Source organism: Panthera uncia, assembly GCF_023721935.1.
Source record: "Panthera uncia isolate 11264 chromosome B2 unlocalized genomic scaffold, Puncia_PCG_1.0 HiC_scaffold_25, whole genome shotgun sequence".
Taxonomy (NCBI): domain Eukaryota; kingdom Metazoa; phylum Chordata; class Mammalia; order Carnivora; family Felidae; genus Panthera; species Panthera uncia.
The window spans coordinates 16,860,140-16,879,046 of record NW_026057581.1 but is presented as its reverse complement, the minus strand read 5'-3'; the positions used below and the strand labels follow the sequence as shown (position 1 = coordinate 16,879,046).

At 42.2% G+C, this 18,907-nt stretch overlaps 1 protein-coding gene and 1 long non-coding RNA gene across 10 annotated transcripts in view; both read right to left on the bottom strand.

Moving 5' to 3' along the window:
- Positions 1–18,907, bottom strand: part of LOC125939580 (uncharacterized) — a 256,118-nt gene that overhangs the window by 185,378 nt on the left and 51,833 nt on the right. The gene's annotated exons all lie outside the window — the stretch shown is intronic.
- The window catches only part of MAK (male germ cell associated kinase), a 56,268-nt gene that overhangs the window by 17,430 nt on the left and 19,931 nt on the right, over positions 1–18,907 (bottom strand). For all 9 annotated transcript variants that reach the window (XR_007463099.1, XM_049655050.1, XM_049655051.1 and 6 more), the window contains 5 exons: positions 18,577–18,656; positions 15,619–15,751; positions 11,748–11,919; positions 10,604–10,771; positions 4,225–4,530 (listed from right to left, as the gene is read on the bottom strand). Coding sequence is in view for 8 of the 9 variants with exons in the window: in XM_049655050.1 (XP_049511007.1) it covers positions 4,225–4,530; positions 10,604–10,771; positions 11,748–11,919; positions 15,619–15,751; positions 18,577–18,656 (859 nt within the window). In the remaining variant the exon portion in view is untranslated. The remainder of the gene's footprint in view (positions 1–4,224; positions 4,531–10,603; positions 10,772–11,747; positions 11,920–15,618; positions 15,752–18,576; positions 18,657–18,907) is intronic.

The following is an 18,907-nucleotide window of genomic DNA, read 5'->3' as shown; positions in this document are numbered from 1 at the left end:
CTAAAAACAGGATAGGGGTTCCGAGGAAGGAGAGATCTCTGACATTGGGTTGGGGGAGGACTCGAACACTTAAGGATCAGAACTGCTCACCGCCGTATAATTTGGAAAACTGCCATGTGTGTGACTGTCTCTTTGGGCAAGTGACTGAACATTTCAAAGGCTCGGTTTCCTCCTCCTTAAATGGTGATATCCAATGTTCATCTAATTAGTGTTTCTGAATTTAATAGTAAAATACATCGGAAGTCCTTCGGTTAGGGCCTAACACGTGATGAGAGTCACTGAGTTAGGTGGTACAATTATTACTACTGTTGTTGTTCCAGAGTTTGGAAGAGGGAAAGAGGGTGACTTTCTGATAGAAAAGTGCCAGAGTGTGTTCTGGGAAGGAAGGGTGGTTGGTGCTTATCAAGGCAGATAGTTGGTGCTAGAAGTAGTGAAAGACAGGGTTGCAAGGACAGACTGATGCCGGAGTCTGAAGGCCTTCCAGCGTCTGCCTAACGAGCTGCAGCTCTCCTGTGAGCAGTGGAAAACACTGGATGTTTTTTGAGCTAAAAAGTGAGGAGATACAGGCGGCATTCCCGAAGGCCAGACTCTTCAGATGGGAGGCCTTTGCAGTTATACTGGCATGCAGTGGCAAGGGCAACAGATTCCTAGTCGTTGGAATGCTCGGGAAAGAACACGTGTGCTCTTAACAAGGAATTAAAGGCCTGGACTTTGCATCTATGTGAACAGATGTGAGAGAAGAGTGTGGCAGCACTCGTTGCAGCGGTATGCTTAAATACCTGAAGTCCCAGCTGCCTTTGCAGCTGTTTGTAGCCATGTGACACAATCTAGCCAATGAGTTGTCAGTGGAAGTCTACTAGAGGGATTTCTGGGACAGCTAGCATGACATGCCAGTGTTGTTGTTGTTTTTTTTAATGTTTATTTTTGAGAGAGAGAGAGAGAGAGAGAGAGAGAGAGAGAGAGAGCTCAAGCAGGGAAGGGACAGAGGGAGAGAGAGAGGGAGACACAGAATCCGAAGCAGGCCCCAGGCTCTGAGCTGTCAGCACAGAGCCCGACGCGGGGCTCAAACTCACAAACTGTGAGATCATGACCCGAGCTGAAGTGGGACGCTTAACGGCCTGAGCCACCCAGGGGCCCCATCACTCTTCCCTCTTCTAGAATGCAGATGCCGTCCCAAAGGGACAGCAGCCATGTTGTGGCCATAGGAAGGAAAGCCGCTTGCTAACCATGGTAGAACAGGAAGGCAGAAGCGGTCTGGTTCCTTCTACAAGCTGCCGCAGCCCTGGTTTGGCCCACCACTGACTTCTTGTCATGTGGGAAAACAACCCATTACTGTTGGGGCCTCAGGGGTCAGGTTTCCATCGTAAGTCACTGAGTGTAATCCTAATAGATGCAGAGAAGGAAAGGCAGCAATCACTTCAGGATGGGGGCCCTGTCAACAGAAATAAGGAACGAGGAAGAAGACTTGGCTTAGATCAGAGAGTGGTTTTATTCAAATTTATTTGGGGTGTTTTTGGGGTTTGTAAACCGAGGAGTCCAAAAGGCAATTGAAAATTAGGGAATTTGGAAGCAAGGTCAGCAAATACAGTTATCTCTGGAGCACGATGTTGAAAGAATGGATATACTATTGCTTGGAGCCCGTGGTGTCACAGTGATGGCCCATGACGAAAATGGTATTTGCCAACTTCTGTTATTGTTTTCTTTGCCAGGGAGAATGAGCTCTAGACTAAGGAGAATAAAAAGCTATCAGGTCCCAGATAAGAAGAGCTGATCAAAGGTTACACTTAGCTGAGTTTGAGGCTCTGGTTTTGGTGGGATGGTTTTTTAGGGTGCTGAGTCTGTGTGCTTCTGAACAGTGTCAGTAACATCAAGTCGTATGCCTGAGAAGACTGGAAAGGGGCAAATGTACGTAATTTTTGTAACGTAGAAGGTGGAGTTGTGCCAACTCCACTTTAATACGTTTGGTATAGGATGAGGACAAAGATTCGAAAATCAGTTACTAAAGGGAAAGTTTTTGAGCATCAAGGGAAAGGAGTGGCAGACCACCTAGGCAACCATTTTTTGTAAGAAGCACACAATGTATGTAGTCTGTGTGGCCTTCGACAAAATGGGTGACAGGGTCTTTGAGGCTATCAGTGAAGCGACAAAAGGACAACAAGGCAGGGTCAGTACTGCTGACCACCCCCCCCAATTTATAACCCACGTCTAATGTGATGGTATTTGGACAAGTGGCCTTTGGAAGGTAACTGGGGATTAGTGCCCTTATGAAAGAGACTCCAGAGAGCCTGCTTTCTCTCTCTGCCATATGAGGACAAAGCAAGAAGGTGACATCCACAAACCAGGAAGAAGGCCCTCCCTAGGAATCAAATTGGCTAACGCTCTGATCTTGGACTTCCCAGCATCTAGAACTGTGATAAAATAAATTTCTGGCTTAAAGCCACCCAGTCTATGGCATTTTGTTATAGCAGACTAAGTACGTAGTTTGGTACTCTGACCAAGAGTGCTGCCAGTGGATCAATGTCCATCTAGAAGAAAGTTCTAGTGGCCTGCCCAAGGGCTCCCTGCCATTCTGTTCATCATGAAGGTATAGGGCTAGGGTATTGGGTACTTTGACTTAGTGCATACCAGGGCTGGGCATAGTACACGGCACTTAGTAGCTACTCAATAAATATTCCTTTTCTTTTCCTCTCAGTATGAGTCAACATTTGATGTGCCTTCCAAGAAAAAGACAAAAGTGTAATCTTTGGCGGCACGAGTGGATGGACCTCTGGTTCTGGGATGTTGGAGGTGATTCACCATGCTTTATACTCCCTGCCTGCTGTTCACCTCTGGTTCTGGCAGCCTCATTCTAACGGGGAAGCAGGATGGTAAGGGGGACTCAACAGCTCCTTCCTACCCAGGAACCAAGGATTACTCAGTCATTGGTGAATGATGCCATGTGCAGAGCACATGGGGGAACCAGGGATGTTTCTTCTAGAGAAAAGGGCAGGCAGTATAAGGGCTATTTTCAAATATCTGAATGGCTGCCTTTCTCAAAGAGTGATGAACTTTTATTAAAAGCTAAAGAAGACCAGAGTTTAGCTCAGTATAAGGAAGAACTTTCTAATAGTCAGAAATGCCCCAAAGGTGATGTGGGTTCGTCAGGACCCTGGGGGTGCTGAACAGAAATAATGTGGACAATTATTCACTCATTTGTTCAACAGATATTTGAGAATTTACCGTGTGCCAGGCACCATTCTGGGTTTGGGGCCTGTACTGATAAACAAAACAGACAACATCCCTGACCTCATGAAACTTACATTCCAGTAGGAAGAGCCAGATAATAAACAATACACATAAGATACACATAATTAGTTGTACGTTAGAATACGTCAGGGCTTTGCGAGCAGGGCTTGCTTCTATAGGGGTGGCAGGAATGGATAAGGAACTAGGCAGTTTTCTTTGAGATCTCTCAGTCCTAAAATGCCCATAACGTAGTGCATTTGGGAGTATACATCTTGAGGAGCCAGTAATATGGCACATGACGAGCTCCCTGAACCGACCAAACAACCGAAGTTGGAAGAGGAAGTTTTTATACTATGCCTGACACTTAAAAACAAAAAAAAAATCTGTTCATGTTCAATAGTATTTAAAACCAGTATAAAATTACTGTTAAAATCCTTAAGATTTTAGGGTCAGCTCTCTTGAGTCCCATATTCTATTAAATGCTTTCAGTTCTTCTGTATCTAAGTAACTGTTAAAGTCTGTTAACATCAAAACTTTATTACATTAGTTTTGGTAGTTTTTCTTTTCATAAACCATATTAGAATTTTAAGTTATCTCATGCTAAGCCCCGGCCAGAGGAAGCAAGGACTTTAACATAGAATCACATTTTACATCTTAAAAAAAATTTTTTTAGGGGGCGCCCGGGTGGCTCAGTCATGTAAGCGTCCAACTTCAGCTCAGGTCATGATCTCATTGTTCCTGAGTTTGAACCCCGCATCAGGCTCTGTGCTGACAGCTCAGAGCCTGGAGCCTGCTTCGGACTCTGTGTCTCCCTCTCTCTCTCTCTCTCTCTCTCTCTCTCTCTCTCTCTCTGCCTTCCCCACTTGTGTGCGCACGCTTTCTCTCTCTCTCTCTCTCAAAAATAAACAAACATTTCTAGGCATTTTTAGGAATGCCTAGAAAACAAAAGCCTAACTGAACCAAACTACTGCATATAAAGGATCCTCACAGGCTACTTACGGCCGGCATGTTTTTGACGATGCTCGGAAATAGCGTCTGTGGCTGTTTCTGCTGCTTTGGCGCTTGCAGGACACTCGTGTTCTGTGGCGGCTGGATGGACCGCAGTGGCTGGTGGCTGTTTTTCGGCTGCGGCTGTCTGACAGTCTGCTCGTTGATGTCCGGCAGAGGCTCAGGTTCTAGATCAACTGAAGATGGCTTCGGCTCTGGTGGTTGCACCTGCTTACTATGTAAAGATTGTTTTGATTCCAGATGATGTGAGGAAGGGCCTAATACTTGACCAACTTGAAAATACGGGTGTTTCAGTGCCTACAAAAAGCAGGGAAATAAGAAATGGAAAACGGTCTCACCTACATGTATTGCACATGAACTACCGACCGGCGGCGAGCTCAGCATATAGAACTAGACTAGATAAACTTCAAAGACTCAGAAAGCATCCAGTTTTCCCTTATGTGGTACCTTCAAAAAGAGGACTGGGAAGTAATGATTTAGGAAAGAAATTTCTTTTAAAAAGCAAAGTACAACATAGTAGGAAGAATGTCAAACTCACATGTAATTTTAACATCCAGGCAACACAACCGTTGTATTTAAAGATTCTGTATGAAAAAAAAAAAATCTAGCTTATAAACACTGGCCAAATTTTTTGCGATTCATTCAAACTAAAATGCTAGATACTGATCATGGTCCAAAGGCATTAGAAAATGAGTTAAAAAAACCTATGTAGTTCATTTTCAACGGTTAACTATCACATTATATAAAATTCAGGCCTACACTTAGCCTAAGGATAACTACATACCTACTAGCAATAAAAAAATTCTAAGAAAGGAGATGACAAGTGAATATGTTTTAGAGTGTATTATAGCACTATACCAGATATTTATGGAAAGAAAATATAAACAATAATAAAAAATGATCACTGAGGGTTTTTTTTAAATTTTTAAAAATGTTTTTATTTATTTCTGAGACAGAGAGAGACAGAGCGTGAGCAGGGGAGGGTCAGAGAGAGAGAGAGGGAGACACAGAATCTGAAGCAGGCACCAGGCTCTGAGCTGTCGGCACAGAGCCGGACTCGAGACTCGAACCCACGGACTGTGAGATCGTGACCTGAGCCGAAGTCGGACGCCCAACCGACTGAGCCACCCAGGTGCCCCTGATCACTGAGTTTCAACTAGTTCAGTCAGCCACTCGCTGCTGCTGCTGCATGGAGGTGGCAGGTGGAGTGGAGGACCCCTCACGACTGTCTGGGGACATGAGCTACAGTAGAGGTTCTCAACTTGGGGCGATTTGTCCCCTCTGGAGACATTTATTTATTGTCACAATTTGGGGGTGGGAGGCGCTCCTGGCATCGAGTATAATAACAGGACAGCCCTACAACAGAGGTGATCTGATCCAAATGTCGGGAGCACCAAGGTGGATGAAAATTGACCTAGAGAACGTCCGAAGTCTTCTGTGCAGCTCAGCTGTGGAGGCTGAGCCCCTTACCAGTGAGCCTGTGCCTGGATTAAGGAGGAAGGCTCCCAGTTCCGCTGTTTGTGTCTGTGTGGGGGGCGGGGGGAGGGGAGGGAAGGTGGGAGGGGGTCCTTGAGGTGGCCCAGCCCTATTACCCTGCACATCCTGCCCTAAGCCGGTCCCCACCTGTGTGTGAGCACAGCCCTGACCCACAGTTGGCTGCTTCTCAGGCCTGCAAGGGCAGTTTCTGGGGGGACAGCATGGCCCCTGTATCCTATAACTTCCATCTCTCCCTAACTAGGCCTCCCTGCTTCTACTAAAAAGCAAGGCTATGACATAGTGGAAAAGAAAGAGGTTAAGGGCAGGGAGGTGGATTTTGGCGGAGGCAGAAGAGTTTTTAATTCTGCGATGTCCCCTACCACAGCTGGTGTCCGTGTTAATTACACTGACATTGCTAAGTGGACCTCTACAAACACAGACAATTTAAATACAGCATTGCGTGACACACAGAAGGCACTCAAATTCTGCATTAAGTCATATGAATTAGTGTGTCAATACTCCTGAATTTGAAATGGGCTATATTTTGGAACTGGAACCTTTATAAATGCGTTTTGTAATTTCACGGCTTCGTCTGTAACAATCTTTCCTCTTTAATATCAGCTACCGTCCTTCCAGAGGAGGAGAGTCTTAGAAATAATTTATTTTTTACTGCTCATGCAGAGAATATTTGATCATTGCATACAATAAGGATGCATAGAGGGGTGCCTGGGTGGCTCAGTCGGTTAAGTGTCTGACTCTTGGTTTCCACTCCAGTCATGATCTCACAGCTTCTTGTGAGTTCGAGTCCTACATCAGGCTCCCGGCTGACAGCTCAGAGCCTTCTTGGGATTCTCTCTCTCTCCCTCTCTCCCTGCCCCTTCCCTGCTTGCTCCCTCTCTCTCTCTCTCAAAATAAAAAAAAATGAACAAAAAGAATGATTTAAAAAGGATGTATAGAAATTTCTATAATTAAAATGATTTCTAATGCCAACACCAGAAGAAAACTACTGCTCACATTGTGACGGGTTGTTTTTTTCAGAACTTCCTTCTAGTCATGTAATATATGTATATTTTTAAAAATAAAATCATATTGTATTATAATATTCTAGCCTGCTTTTAAACTTAGCATTTGAACTTGAGAATTCTCTAAAATGGTTTCATTTTAAAAATTCCATTTTTTTTTGTTCTGTGCCCACAGATTATATAATTTATCTGAAGGTATAAAGTGTGCATAACTTCAGGAGCTCATACTGTCTGCCTTAATTCAGATTCCTTAGAAACAGAGCCTAAGAAGGAGATCTGGTACCAGTGATATATTGAGGGAGTGCTTTTCATGGAAAAAAAAAAAAAAAAATCTGACGTGGGTGAAGGATAAGGGTGGGGAGGGGTCAACCTAGGATACCAACTCTGATCAAGTCTACCTTGGCCTGATCCACAGAGAAGGAGGGGGATTCTGAAATGAAAATCTGACTTCAGGGTTTTGCCCTCTTAAAACAAAGGTATCTTTATGTCAGCCATGCAAAGGATCTAGACTGTCCCCAAAGCAGATGTATGGGTACGTAACCTCTCAGTGATGCTGGTTTTTGCTGGCTGGAGCAATTGTCCAGGAAAGGGAGCAGCTGTGAGCATTAGCAACCAGCACTTTACAGAAGCTGGAGGACAGGTGCATCATCCTGGCACAGGAGATCTGGGTGAGGCATTAACAGCATCTACTATAATATCTGCTATAATACCTTGTTCAAATAGCAGTCTCCATTTTTTTTTTTTTATTTTTTTTTTCAACGTTTTTTATTTATTTTTGGGACAGAGAGAGACAGAGCATGAACGGGGGAGGGTCAGAGAGAGAGGGAGACACAGAATCGGAAACAGGCTCCAGGCTCCGAGCCATCAGCCCAGAGCCTGACGCGGGACTCGAACTCACGGACAGCGAGATCGTCGCGGGGCTCGAACTCACGGACCGCGAGATCGTGACCTGGCTGAAGTCGGACGCTTAACCGACTGCGCCACCCAGGCGCCCCTCCATTTTTTAATTGTAGCAAACAGTCTACTTTAATGATGTTTAAACTTGAAATGTTCCCTTGGAAACATTTAGGTTTATACTGCCAATGGAAAGGTTTTAATTAGCTTTTAACATCTGTGTGCAGAGATCTTTATCCAACTTTCTGATTGTTTTTAAGGTTCTTGATATACTATGTTGCAAAACTATTTTCCATTACTTAGAGAAATAGCTTTTCAAAGGTTTTTTTTTTTTTTTTTTTTTTTTTTTTTTTTTTTTTTTTTTTTTTTGCATTTTACCATGGGGAACAAGAGGGGGAACATCAAAAAAAATATTTTTGGTAATTTTTCTTTCTTTTTCTTTGATTTTTTTTTATTAAAATTTTTTTAATGTTTATTTTTGAGAGAGAGAGAGAGAGAAAGAGAGAGCATGAGTGGGGATGGGGCAGAGAGAGAGGGAGACACAGAATCAGAAACAGACTCCAGGCTCCATGCGGGGCTCGAACTCACGAACTGCAAGATCATGACATGAGCCAAAGTCGGACATTCAACAGACTGAGCCACCCAGGTGCCCCTCTTTTTCTGTGATTTTTTTAAAAAAATGTAATTTATTTTGAGAGAGAGTGTGTGCATGAACAGGGGAGGGGCAGAGAGAGAGAGAGAGAGAGAGAGAGAATCCCGAGCAGGCTCCACGCTGCCAGCATAGAGCCTGATGTGGAGCTTGATCTATCAAACCATGAGATCATGACCTGAGCTGAAACCAAGAGTAGGATGCTTAACTGACTGAGTCACCCAGGCACCCCTTTCTGTGACTTTTTAACATGTCTCATGCCCATTCTTCTTTTTTAGGTAAGAGTTAAAGAGTTTTGTTGCATTTTTATTACAAAAGTAACCAATATTTAGAAACATTAGAAAATACACTGCCACATTTGTTAAAAAGATTTGTTGCTATTTGCCTTCTAATCTTAAGATTTTTATAAGAGAAAATTTTAATTTTATGCGATCAAATCTGAGCTTTCCTTACACAGAACAAACTGTTGGTCACCCAGAGGGGAGGGAGGAAATAGGGGGAACTCAGTGAAGGGGATTAAGGAGTGCATTTATCATGATGAAAAAAAAAATCTGAGTTTTCCCTCAGATTTCTGAGGCAAATTTTTCTTCTATTACTTTTATACTCCTCTATTTCTATACTCCTCTATTAGGAAGAAACTCATCACTGGTAGTAGAGAGGCATCTCTCTACTGAGGGAAATCTGAGGGAAAACTCAGAGAAGAAATTTTTCTTCTATTACTTTTATACTCCTCTATTTCTTAGCCTGAGATCAGATACTCACCTATAATTTCTCTAGTTCTTAATAGTTTGTCCTTCTTATTATTTAAACCTTCTGTGATTTACTTGAAAAATTGAAAAGTATGGTGAGAAATAACCTAAATTTACTTTTTTCCAAAGAATTAACTAATTGTCCCAGTGACGGTACCCCTCCCCCCCCATTTGTGATGCCGTATTTACCCCTCTGCTGACTTACAGCTTTTGCAACTCTGAGCTGTCTGTCCATTCTTATGCTAGTACCTTCACTGTTGTAATTACTATCACTTTACAGGTTGTTTTAATATTTGATAGGGCAAGCTGTCTGCCCCACCACTGTCCTCCAATTACTTATTCAAACCTGTCTTGACTATTCTTTCCCATTTGTTCTTCCAGTTCACCTTTCGAGAACATTTCTCAACCTTATTATTTCTGAAATAATGTTTTGGTAATTAAATTTTTTTTTCTTATTTTAGAGAGAGAGAGTGCGAGCCGCGAGAGGGGTAGAGAGAGAGAGAAGGAGAGATAGAGGATCTTAAGCAGGCTGCATGCTCATTGTGGAGCCCAAAGCAGGGCTCGATCCCACGACCCTGGGATCACGACCTGAGCCAAAATCCAGAGGTGGACGCTCAATCGACTGAGCCATCCAGGTGCCCCTGTTTTGGCAATTTTAATACTGAATTTATATTTAAATAACAATAAGTATACGCTAAAGCTTAGATTTTTTTTTTAAATCTAAGCCCTTTGCAAACACAACCATGGCATTTTCAAGACTGCGACTCGAGAGAACACCTGTAGGATGTAGAAGGGCTAGTCACAGAGGAGCCAAGCGAGGGTACCACCTGCTGCCCTCTTGTGGGGGCTGCAGAGTGAACAATATTCCAGTCCTATGGAGGGATGACACTGTTGTGTGGAGTGAACAAGGACCCACCTCTAAACCACAGGAGAGCACAGAAAATCTGTTTCCTAACTGAAGAGATGCCTCTCTACTACCAGTGATGAGTTTCTTCCTAATTCTCTGTCACATGCCTGAATTTTTTTTAAATATATATTTTAATGTTTATTTATTTTTGAGAGAGAGAGAGACAGACCATGAGCGGGGGAAGGGAAGAGAGAGAGAGACAGAATCTTAAGCAGGCTCCAGGCTCTGAGCTGTCAGCCCGACGCGGGGCTCAAACTCACAGTGAGATCATGACCTGAGCCGAAGTAGGATGCTGAACTGACTGAGCCACCCAGGCGCCCCTTGAATTTTTATCATTAGAGAAATTGATCTCTTTCAGCCTCAACCTCATTTGAACCGCCAGACACAGAACATCATTGGTGTGGCTGTCTTCTCAATTCTCCCAGGCATCTTGTAGGCCTAGAAATTAATTCATGACATATTGGATGCCTTAAGGTTTTGGGCTTACTTCTGTTGGTAAAACCCTGGTTGAGAATAGACTTGTCTTTGTAAATGAAAATATTCCTGGTATTGTAAACCCTCAAAACAAAAAGGGAAGGGAAGGGAAGGGAAGGAGGGAAGGAGGGAAGGAGGGAAGGAGGGAAGAAGGGAAGAAGGGAAGGGAAGAACACTGTATCAGGGGGATTCATCTTACCTGGCTTGCTGTTGGTCGCTTCTTTGGATCCCAATTTAACATTTCAGTCATTAGCTGAATAGCTTCATTACTGGCGTTGGGAATAAGAGTTTTTAAGTTTATAGGAACACACTGGGGAAAGCGGAAATTCATAGAGGATGCAAGCTGGTACCCTTCTGGCCAGTCACTCTATTTAGGGAATATATAAGTAGGTGGGACGGGAGAGAAAAAAAAAAAAAAAAAAGGAAAAGAAAAGAAAAATGGTTTTTAGTAATCAATTTAAAAACATAGAAATAATATAAAATCACTGGTGTATGAAAATGTTACTGTTAACTACCATAAATAGATGAAAGAATGAAACACCAGACTATGTATACAATTCAGTGCTACGGAGAGTATAGAAGGAATATAGAACTGTTAGGAAAAAATGAGAAAGCACTTCTATAAATTTCAGAATATTCAACTCTTGTCAGGTGTTTGGACCTTGAGGATGATATCCAGGTGACTTTGAATAAACAAGGACAACAGATATACAAAGCGGCTGATCATCCCAAAGACCCTTATTATATGTTATATACATCCCATCCAGTGTTAAAAACTGCACATAGCTGGGAAATGACAAATTTCAGTAAATCTCTAATAACTGTTTACTTGTCTGATGTTAACTACAAGGCACATGTGAATACAATTAGGATGTAATGATAATGATACATACTTATTAAGTACGTATCAGAAAGTAAGGTCTAGCTGAATGCAATAGTTAATTGAAAAGTAGTCGGTTCAAGACATCACATATCCAGGGCAGAGGTACATAGAAAGAAACATGAAAAGCTTAAGCGAAAATGGTCCAGGACACCTGGGATTAATGAGGCGATGCCAATGAACATTCACAGAGCAAGTAGGAGAGTCTAAGCAAGGATATCTATGCAGTCAGCAATGCTAAATATAGAGTATTCCCTTAAGTTCTTAAAGGCAAGAATCTTTTCTTCTTTAGCCTGGTGGGGACTTTGGCTTCTCATCCCACCCAATTAAAAAAAAAAAAAGGATTATAAGAACAAATAACCATTAAAACATAAGCCTATTTGAAAATGAAAGATATCAGATAGCCAAGGTAAAAGTTATAAATAACCAAAAGTTATAACAACTTAAGGACGAGAGTACTCACTTTTTTGGGAGTCCCTAAAACTTGGCAAATCTTAAAGATTTCATCGACCTCACTTGTCCCTGGGAAAAGTGGTCTTAATGTATACAGTTCGGCCATTATACTCCCTACAGCCCATACATCAATGGGAGAGCTATAAACTGAAGATCTTAATAAAACTTCAGGAGCACGATACCTATGAAAATAGAAAACAAAAGAAAACAGGCCAATTTGACTGTGGGTTCAAAGATGGCGTGGCAGTAAGGTTCTATTCTGTTTGGTCACGCATTTCAACCAAGGGATCGGTATGAAGTGCTTTCTGTGCATCCGGCATTTATACAATGTGTTGGGGTTACGTTGGACGTAACATATTTTCCCTGACCACAAACAGTTGGTGGAGCTGGAGACAAATTTAAATGAAGTGTCCAAGTGGCCTAAGATAGGGACTCAAATGAATAAATATGGAAATAAATGCTGTAAGACACGGTTGGGGTGGCGGGGAGAAGGGCTCTGAAGGGAAGCAGATACATTCTGAATGAGAACAGTTGTATAATTTTACCAAGCATTGTATCCATGCTATATTTATATGAAGGATAGAAAACAAAAGATTAGCAAAGATTATCCCTAAGTAGTGTAGTTTTTTTCCCCTTCTTTTTACTTATCAGTTTGAAAGTGCTGATTCCTTCAATTGATTCCATTCCCTTAACTAACATGTATTTTCATGGAGAAAAATACACTATTTACGAGAGCAAAACTACCTGGTAGGAAATATTCTCACTTCTCACTTCTTTTTTTCCATATTGAAATGTGTAGATTTTTCAGCCCAAATGTGTCACAGTGTGTGTGTGGTTTTTTGTTTTTTGTTTTTTTTGTTTGTTTGTTTTTTGCTTCTATCCCGAGTACCTTTCTTTGACAGGTTTATTGAGATATAATTCACATAATATCACAACATACAACTCTCCATTTAAAAGGGGTGCCTGGGTGGCTCAGTCGGTTAAGTGGCCGACTTCGGCTCGGGTCATGATCTCGCGGTCCGTGAGTTCAAGCCCCGCGTCGGGCTCTGTGCTGACAGCTCAGAGCCTGGAGCCTGTTTCAGATTCTGTGTCTCCCTCTCTCTGACCCTCCCCCGTTCATGCTCTGTCTCTCTCTGTCTCAAAAATAAATAAACGTTGAAAAAAATTAAAAAAAATAAAAATAAAAATAAAAATAAAAGCGTATGACTCAGGGGCTTTAAGTATATTCATGGAGTGTGTAATCCATCATCACAATCAACTTTGACCATGTTCATTGCCCCCCAAAGAAACCCCATACCTCCCCAAAAACCCTGTATTCCCAGTGCTCTAGCTTTACCAGTGGAACCACACGCTTTCTGGTCCTTGGTGACTGGCCTCTTTCACTTAGCATGTTGTCAAGGTTCCTCCACGCTGTGGCATGTATCAGTATTTCATTCTTCTTCCTGCCGAATCGCGTTCCATTATATGGCCCTAGTATACCTTATTTACCCACTCACCGGTGGACGGGCACTTGGGTTGTTTCCAATTTGGGGCTATTATAAGTAGTGCCGTTGTGAACATGCATGTGTAAGTTTCTGTGTGGATGTGTGTTTCCATTTCCCTGGGCTACATACGGAGAAATGTGTGTGGAGTTGCTGGATCACGTAGTAACTGGATGTTTAACCCCTGAGGAACCACTGACTCTTTTGCACCATCTCACGCTCACACCAGTGATGTGTGAGGGATCCGGACTCTCCGCGTCCTTGCCAATGCTTGCTACTACGCCTTGAGCTTTTTGTGAGAGAAAATTCATTGTTTTGAATGTTTTGCCAAGTTTGGATGTTGAAAACAAGTCTCAACTTCATTCCGTTTCAGTATGGAACCTAAATTTACCCAGATGAAAACAGATACTCAACCTAAAACAGAACTGAGGCTCCCCCATATCAATTAGTGCTGACTCCAATCTTCCGGTTGCTCAAGAAAAAAAGAAAAAAACAACCTGAAAGTCTCTGACTCCTTTATCTGACACCCCACATCTGATTCACCAGGAAGTCACGGTTGCGCTGCTTTAAAAATACCACCTCCGTGGCCACCAGATCCAAGCCACTGTCACTTCCTGCCAGAATTACTGTAACAGCCTCCTGCCTGGTCTCCCTGCTTCTTCCCTAGCTCCTCGGAAACCTGTTTTTAATACAGCAGTGAGAGTGGTACTTCGAAGGCATGTCAGATCGTATCACACCTCTTCTCAATACCCTCCAGGGGCGAACGCCCGGATTAACAAGCCACCACAGTCCTTACAATGACCTGTAAGGACCCATGAGATCTGGCCACTCCATATGCTCTCTCGCCTCATTTCCTCCTACAGTCGTCCCTGTTCATTCTGCTCTTGGCAGAATTCACACATGGCGCTCCCGTCTCAAGGCCTTTGCGCTCAGCATTTTGTCTGCGTGAAAGCTCCTTCTTGCCCTGGCCTCTCCTTCTCAGCGAGAGCCTCTGTTTACAATAGCAACATGCCCTGTCCTTTCCCTACCCACCCAACTCCCTGTCCCTCTCCATATTTTATTTTTCTCCATAATAATGTATCACCACCTGATTTACCAATATGCTTGTTTTTCCTGGAATGTAACACACACACACACACACACACACACACACACAAAAGTGCATGTATTGTAAGAGGGCAGCTTGATGAATTTTCACAAATAGAACACATCCATTGACGCAGCACCAAGTTCAAGAAAAACTGAGTGTTGTCAGCATCCCAGGAGGTCCCTCTCCCGCACTCACTGTCACTATTCACGTAACTGCTACCCTGACTGCTGACAGCATACGTTAGGTTTCACTTTATATAAGTGGAATCCTACCATATGTACTTTTTTCCTGTTTGGCCTCTTGCGCTCCGCATTGTATCTGTGAGACTCAGTCGTATTGTTGTGTGTGGCTGTAGGCTTTTCTTTCTCATTGCTGTAAAGCATTCTACTGGGTGAATATATTCCGCTGCTCATGATGGACGTTTGCGTAGCTTGCAGTTTGGGACTATTACATGTCTTCTGATGAGGATGTGCATGTCTTTCTGTTGGTAATGCATGACGTTTCTTGGCTTTTGGGTTTTTTTTTAAGTTTATTTATTTATTTATTAAAAAAATTTTTTTTAATGTTTATTTATTTTTGAGACAGAGAAAGACAGAGCATGAATGGGGGAGGGTCAGAGAGAGAGGGAGACACAGAATCCGAAACAGGCTCCAGGCTCTGAGCTGTCAGCACAGAACCCAACGCGGGGCTCGAACTCACGGACCGTGAGATCATGACCTGAGCCGAAGTCGGACGCTTAACCGACTGAGCCACCCAGGCGCCCCAAGTTTATTTATTTTTGAGACAGAGAGACAGAGTGTGAGCGGGGGAGGAGCAGAGAGAGAGGGAGACATAGAATCCAAAGCGGGCTCCTGGCTCCGAGCCGTCAGCACAGAGCCCGACGCGGGGCTCGAACTCACGAACTGTGAGATCATGACCTGAGCTGAACTTGGATGGTTAACCAACTGAGCCACCCAGGTGCCCCGCCCCCCATGATGTTTTTATTTGTTTATTGGATGTCACGTAAGTAGCATGAGACAGAGATTTTTTTCCTGTGACGTTCACTTCCGTGTTCCCCGTGCCTGAGATAGAATCTAGCACATAGTACGTGCTCAACAAATGTTTGTCGAATGAATGAATCAATTAATGAAATCCTTTTTCCTTCAGAATAGTCATGACCCAATCCTTCTTTCTCCACAGAATGCAAAAGTCAGTTTTATATTTTCTTTTAAATACTCGATATGGAACCTCCAGAAAGCGATGTAACGATCTTTTGTGGTAAAACTTTAACACGGACATAAACCTCTACAGAATTGCATGAAACTACTCACCATCGGGTAGATACATAATCAGTATATGGTGGCTGTGATCTTAATTCCCTTGCAAGTCCAAAATCAGCAATTTTCACAAGTTCTGGGCCCATACAAAGCAAGTTTTCTGGTTTCATATCCCTATGAAAAAAACCTTGGGAACAGAGAGGGAAAACAATAATTGATCATCACGTTTAAACATACTTGAAACCTAAACAAAATATAACTGAACTTCTCTGTTGTAATTAGGAATGTGAACTTAGGAAAAAAATAAACCCTAACTATTGTCTAAAAGGTGAAGGTGGCAGGCACCCTGCGTTCAAAATAAATTGGCAAGAAAGTTCCCACTGTACCTAAGGACATTAAAAATTCCCACTTAACACATATTTCTATTTGTGAATCCCGTAAGTTCAAGCACTGAGCTAGACACTGCCACATTATGATTATCTCCATTAATTTGCACAACCATCTTAAGGACGTATTATGGTCACTGTTGTGTAGCAGATGAGGAGGGGGAGGGCAGAAGAGAAGGAGCCTAATCAAAGCCCGAGGAAAGCTGCATATTCAGGCTGACGTCACTTATTTGAAAAGTCCATTGAACGAAAACGCAACTGCACCCACTTTAGCCAATTCTTTCATTTGCAGTTGTTCTATTTACCAGCTCAGTTCTCCCTTGGTAGCTGCTTTATTGAAAAGCCCAATAATTATAATGGTTATTTACCAATTCAGTATGTAAAATAAATGGTGACTGAAGCTGAAAGGCAGGTCAGTGAACACGAGGCAGAAAACCCAGGAAGAAGGACATGAAAACCCTCTTCGTACATTTCTAAGGGCCATCTAAAGCACGCCGGTGACACACGGGTGGCCTGTATTCCAATGGCCTTGCGAGGCGGGAGACTCAAGAGGGGGCCTGGTCCCTTGTAGGGTCTGTTGTAGGTGATCATTGTGGGAGCAGGTTTCACGTAGCTTCAGCCTGAACGTTTTAAGCCGAGTTTTAAGCCTAAGCTTTTCTAATTCCTTCTAAGCCAGTGTGGGCTCTACATTGGTGACATCACAGCAGTTTTGTACCCAGTGTCATCTGGTACTTCTTACTCAAAATAGTTGTTCTGAGATCCATTTCACAAACTTCCAAGGGAAATACACTGCACTTTTTTTTACCGCGGAGACAAGAACAGGAACACACGTGGTGGTGAGTAGACTGACATAATCCGTAAAATCGTAGAGAATCAAACCAATTACATATTTGTACAGTTGACGTTTTCCCCATTCTCACTAATATAAGGGTATTGGTAACGTGGTCCTATTTTAACTAAAATATTAGTGTTATTTTGGGACAGCCACTATGTTAAAAATGTTTGCTCAGAGTAGTACATCTGAGATGCTTGTCCACTGTAGCAAGAATAATGTAGCTTCTGTAAAAATATCTATTGTTCTTGGAGTCTGGCGTCCCCAGTCACTGTCGTCAGTTGTGGAGCCAACTGCACACCATTCGTGTTCTTTACTTTTAATTTGTCAAGCCCCAAGCCAGCTTCTTCCTGCAATCTCTTATGCTCTGACATCACTGGGAGTTCCTCCTATAGACCCAAGGAATCTAAACCAATTTTATTCCTAACCTAAAAAATATCAGTAAATCACAAAAGTCTTTCCAAAAATCAAATAATTCATAATGCTTTTGATTTTTCTGCACATTGGTTTCTACTGGCATAAATTAACTCAGGCAAATATCACGAGTTACCATGCTGGTCAGTATTACAAAATGGGCTGAAGATGGAAAATCCATTATGAACAGTTAAAATAGCATATGTCCTCTATTTCCATGTAATTAACAAATGACTGGCTTTTACCAGTGGGTTGTAGTATGTTACCGTAGGTTTTAGACGTTTAAAGGACCAAAAAGTGGGATTCAGGAATGTTCTGACAATGCTTACGTGGAATACATAAGTAGCATTTTTACCTATTTATTTAAATGTTTATTTATTTTGAGAGACAGAGAGAGAGAGAGAGATTATGTGCTCACGTGAGTGGGAGAGGGGAACAGAGAGAGGGAGAGAGGAAATCCCAAGCAGGCTCTGCTCTATCAGCACAGATCCTGATGCGAGGCTTGATCCCACGAACCGTGAATCCATGACCCGCACCGAGATCAAGAGTCAGCTGACTCACCGACTGAGCCACCCAGGTGCCCTTAAATAGCATTTTTAGACATTAAATTATCTCGTGTAACAGTTAAAGGGGAAAGTTTCTCCTTTCATATCTTCTCATATAAACTATGGGATGAAACGTGAAAGGAGACTGATGCTGGTGATTTCCAAATGCCTCCGTTCAGAACGCAGCGGTGGTCTGGCACAAACCCTTCCAATTTAATATCGGAACATCTAGTGATTCTAAACAAATGTTCGCTAAAAACTTTCATACTAATTATGTTAACTTTTTGGACTAATTATTTTGGTTTGATAGGTATATAAAAGACTATAAATGAAGATCACATAAATGAGAGATTCATAAAAATAAGACCAAGCACTTTCCTTAATTTCATTCAAAGAACAGAACCGGCAACAATATGAAACACAAAGAACAGAAACAACTAAATGTAAATACTAAGGAAAACTATAAAACACCATAGCATGGGCGCTTTAAACTATTTAAACGTTAATAAGGGGTCATGTGATCAAAGCATTCCAATCTTTTCCAAAAGAAGGGCATTTTGTTTGTTTTCATTTCCAAGGTAAAATCAGGGCAGGCGATTATAGGATGGGTTTATTGTAACTGGGACTAACAGCTGATGATCAAAGTGTTAACAAATTCTGCTCTGGAGGAAGATAGTTAGAGATTACAGAAATACCATTTTATATAGTAGGCACATACTCCAAAGTTGTAGTTACTCAATAGAACGTTATTTAACAGTTTATGGACAATTCCTGTACGTGACCTCGTGACCTTGACAGTCATCTAAAGAGGCAGGGAAATGAAATTTAAACCTACCATGTTTATGGATGAATGCCAGTCCTTGTAATATTTGATACATAATATTTCTGATGACTGACTCAGGGAATAGCTTGTCTCTGTGAAGACACGAACAAATAAGCAAAGAGTCATGTAACTCTGTTAACCAACCAACCAAAACAAACAAGAAAGGAGATGTTCTTCCTCCCTCGGAGCCCCTGTTAGCCTCATGATACTGGTTAAAGGTAGCTCTATAGTTGTTGAAAGGTTGTAAATTTGAAACGTGACCATTAGAATTTTTGTTTGTGTTGATGTTCGGTAGAAACTCAAACCCAGTAATGAATGTATCTGCACGAATATTCAATAGCTA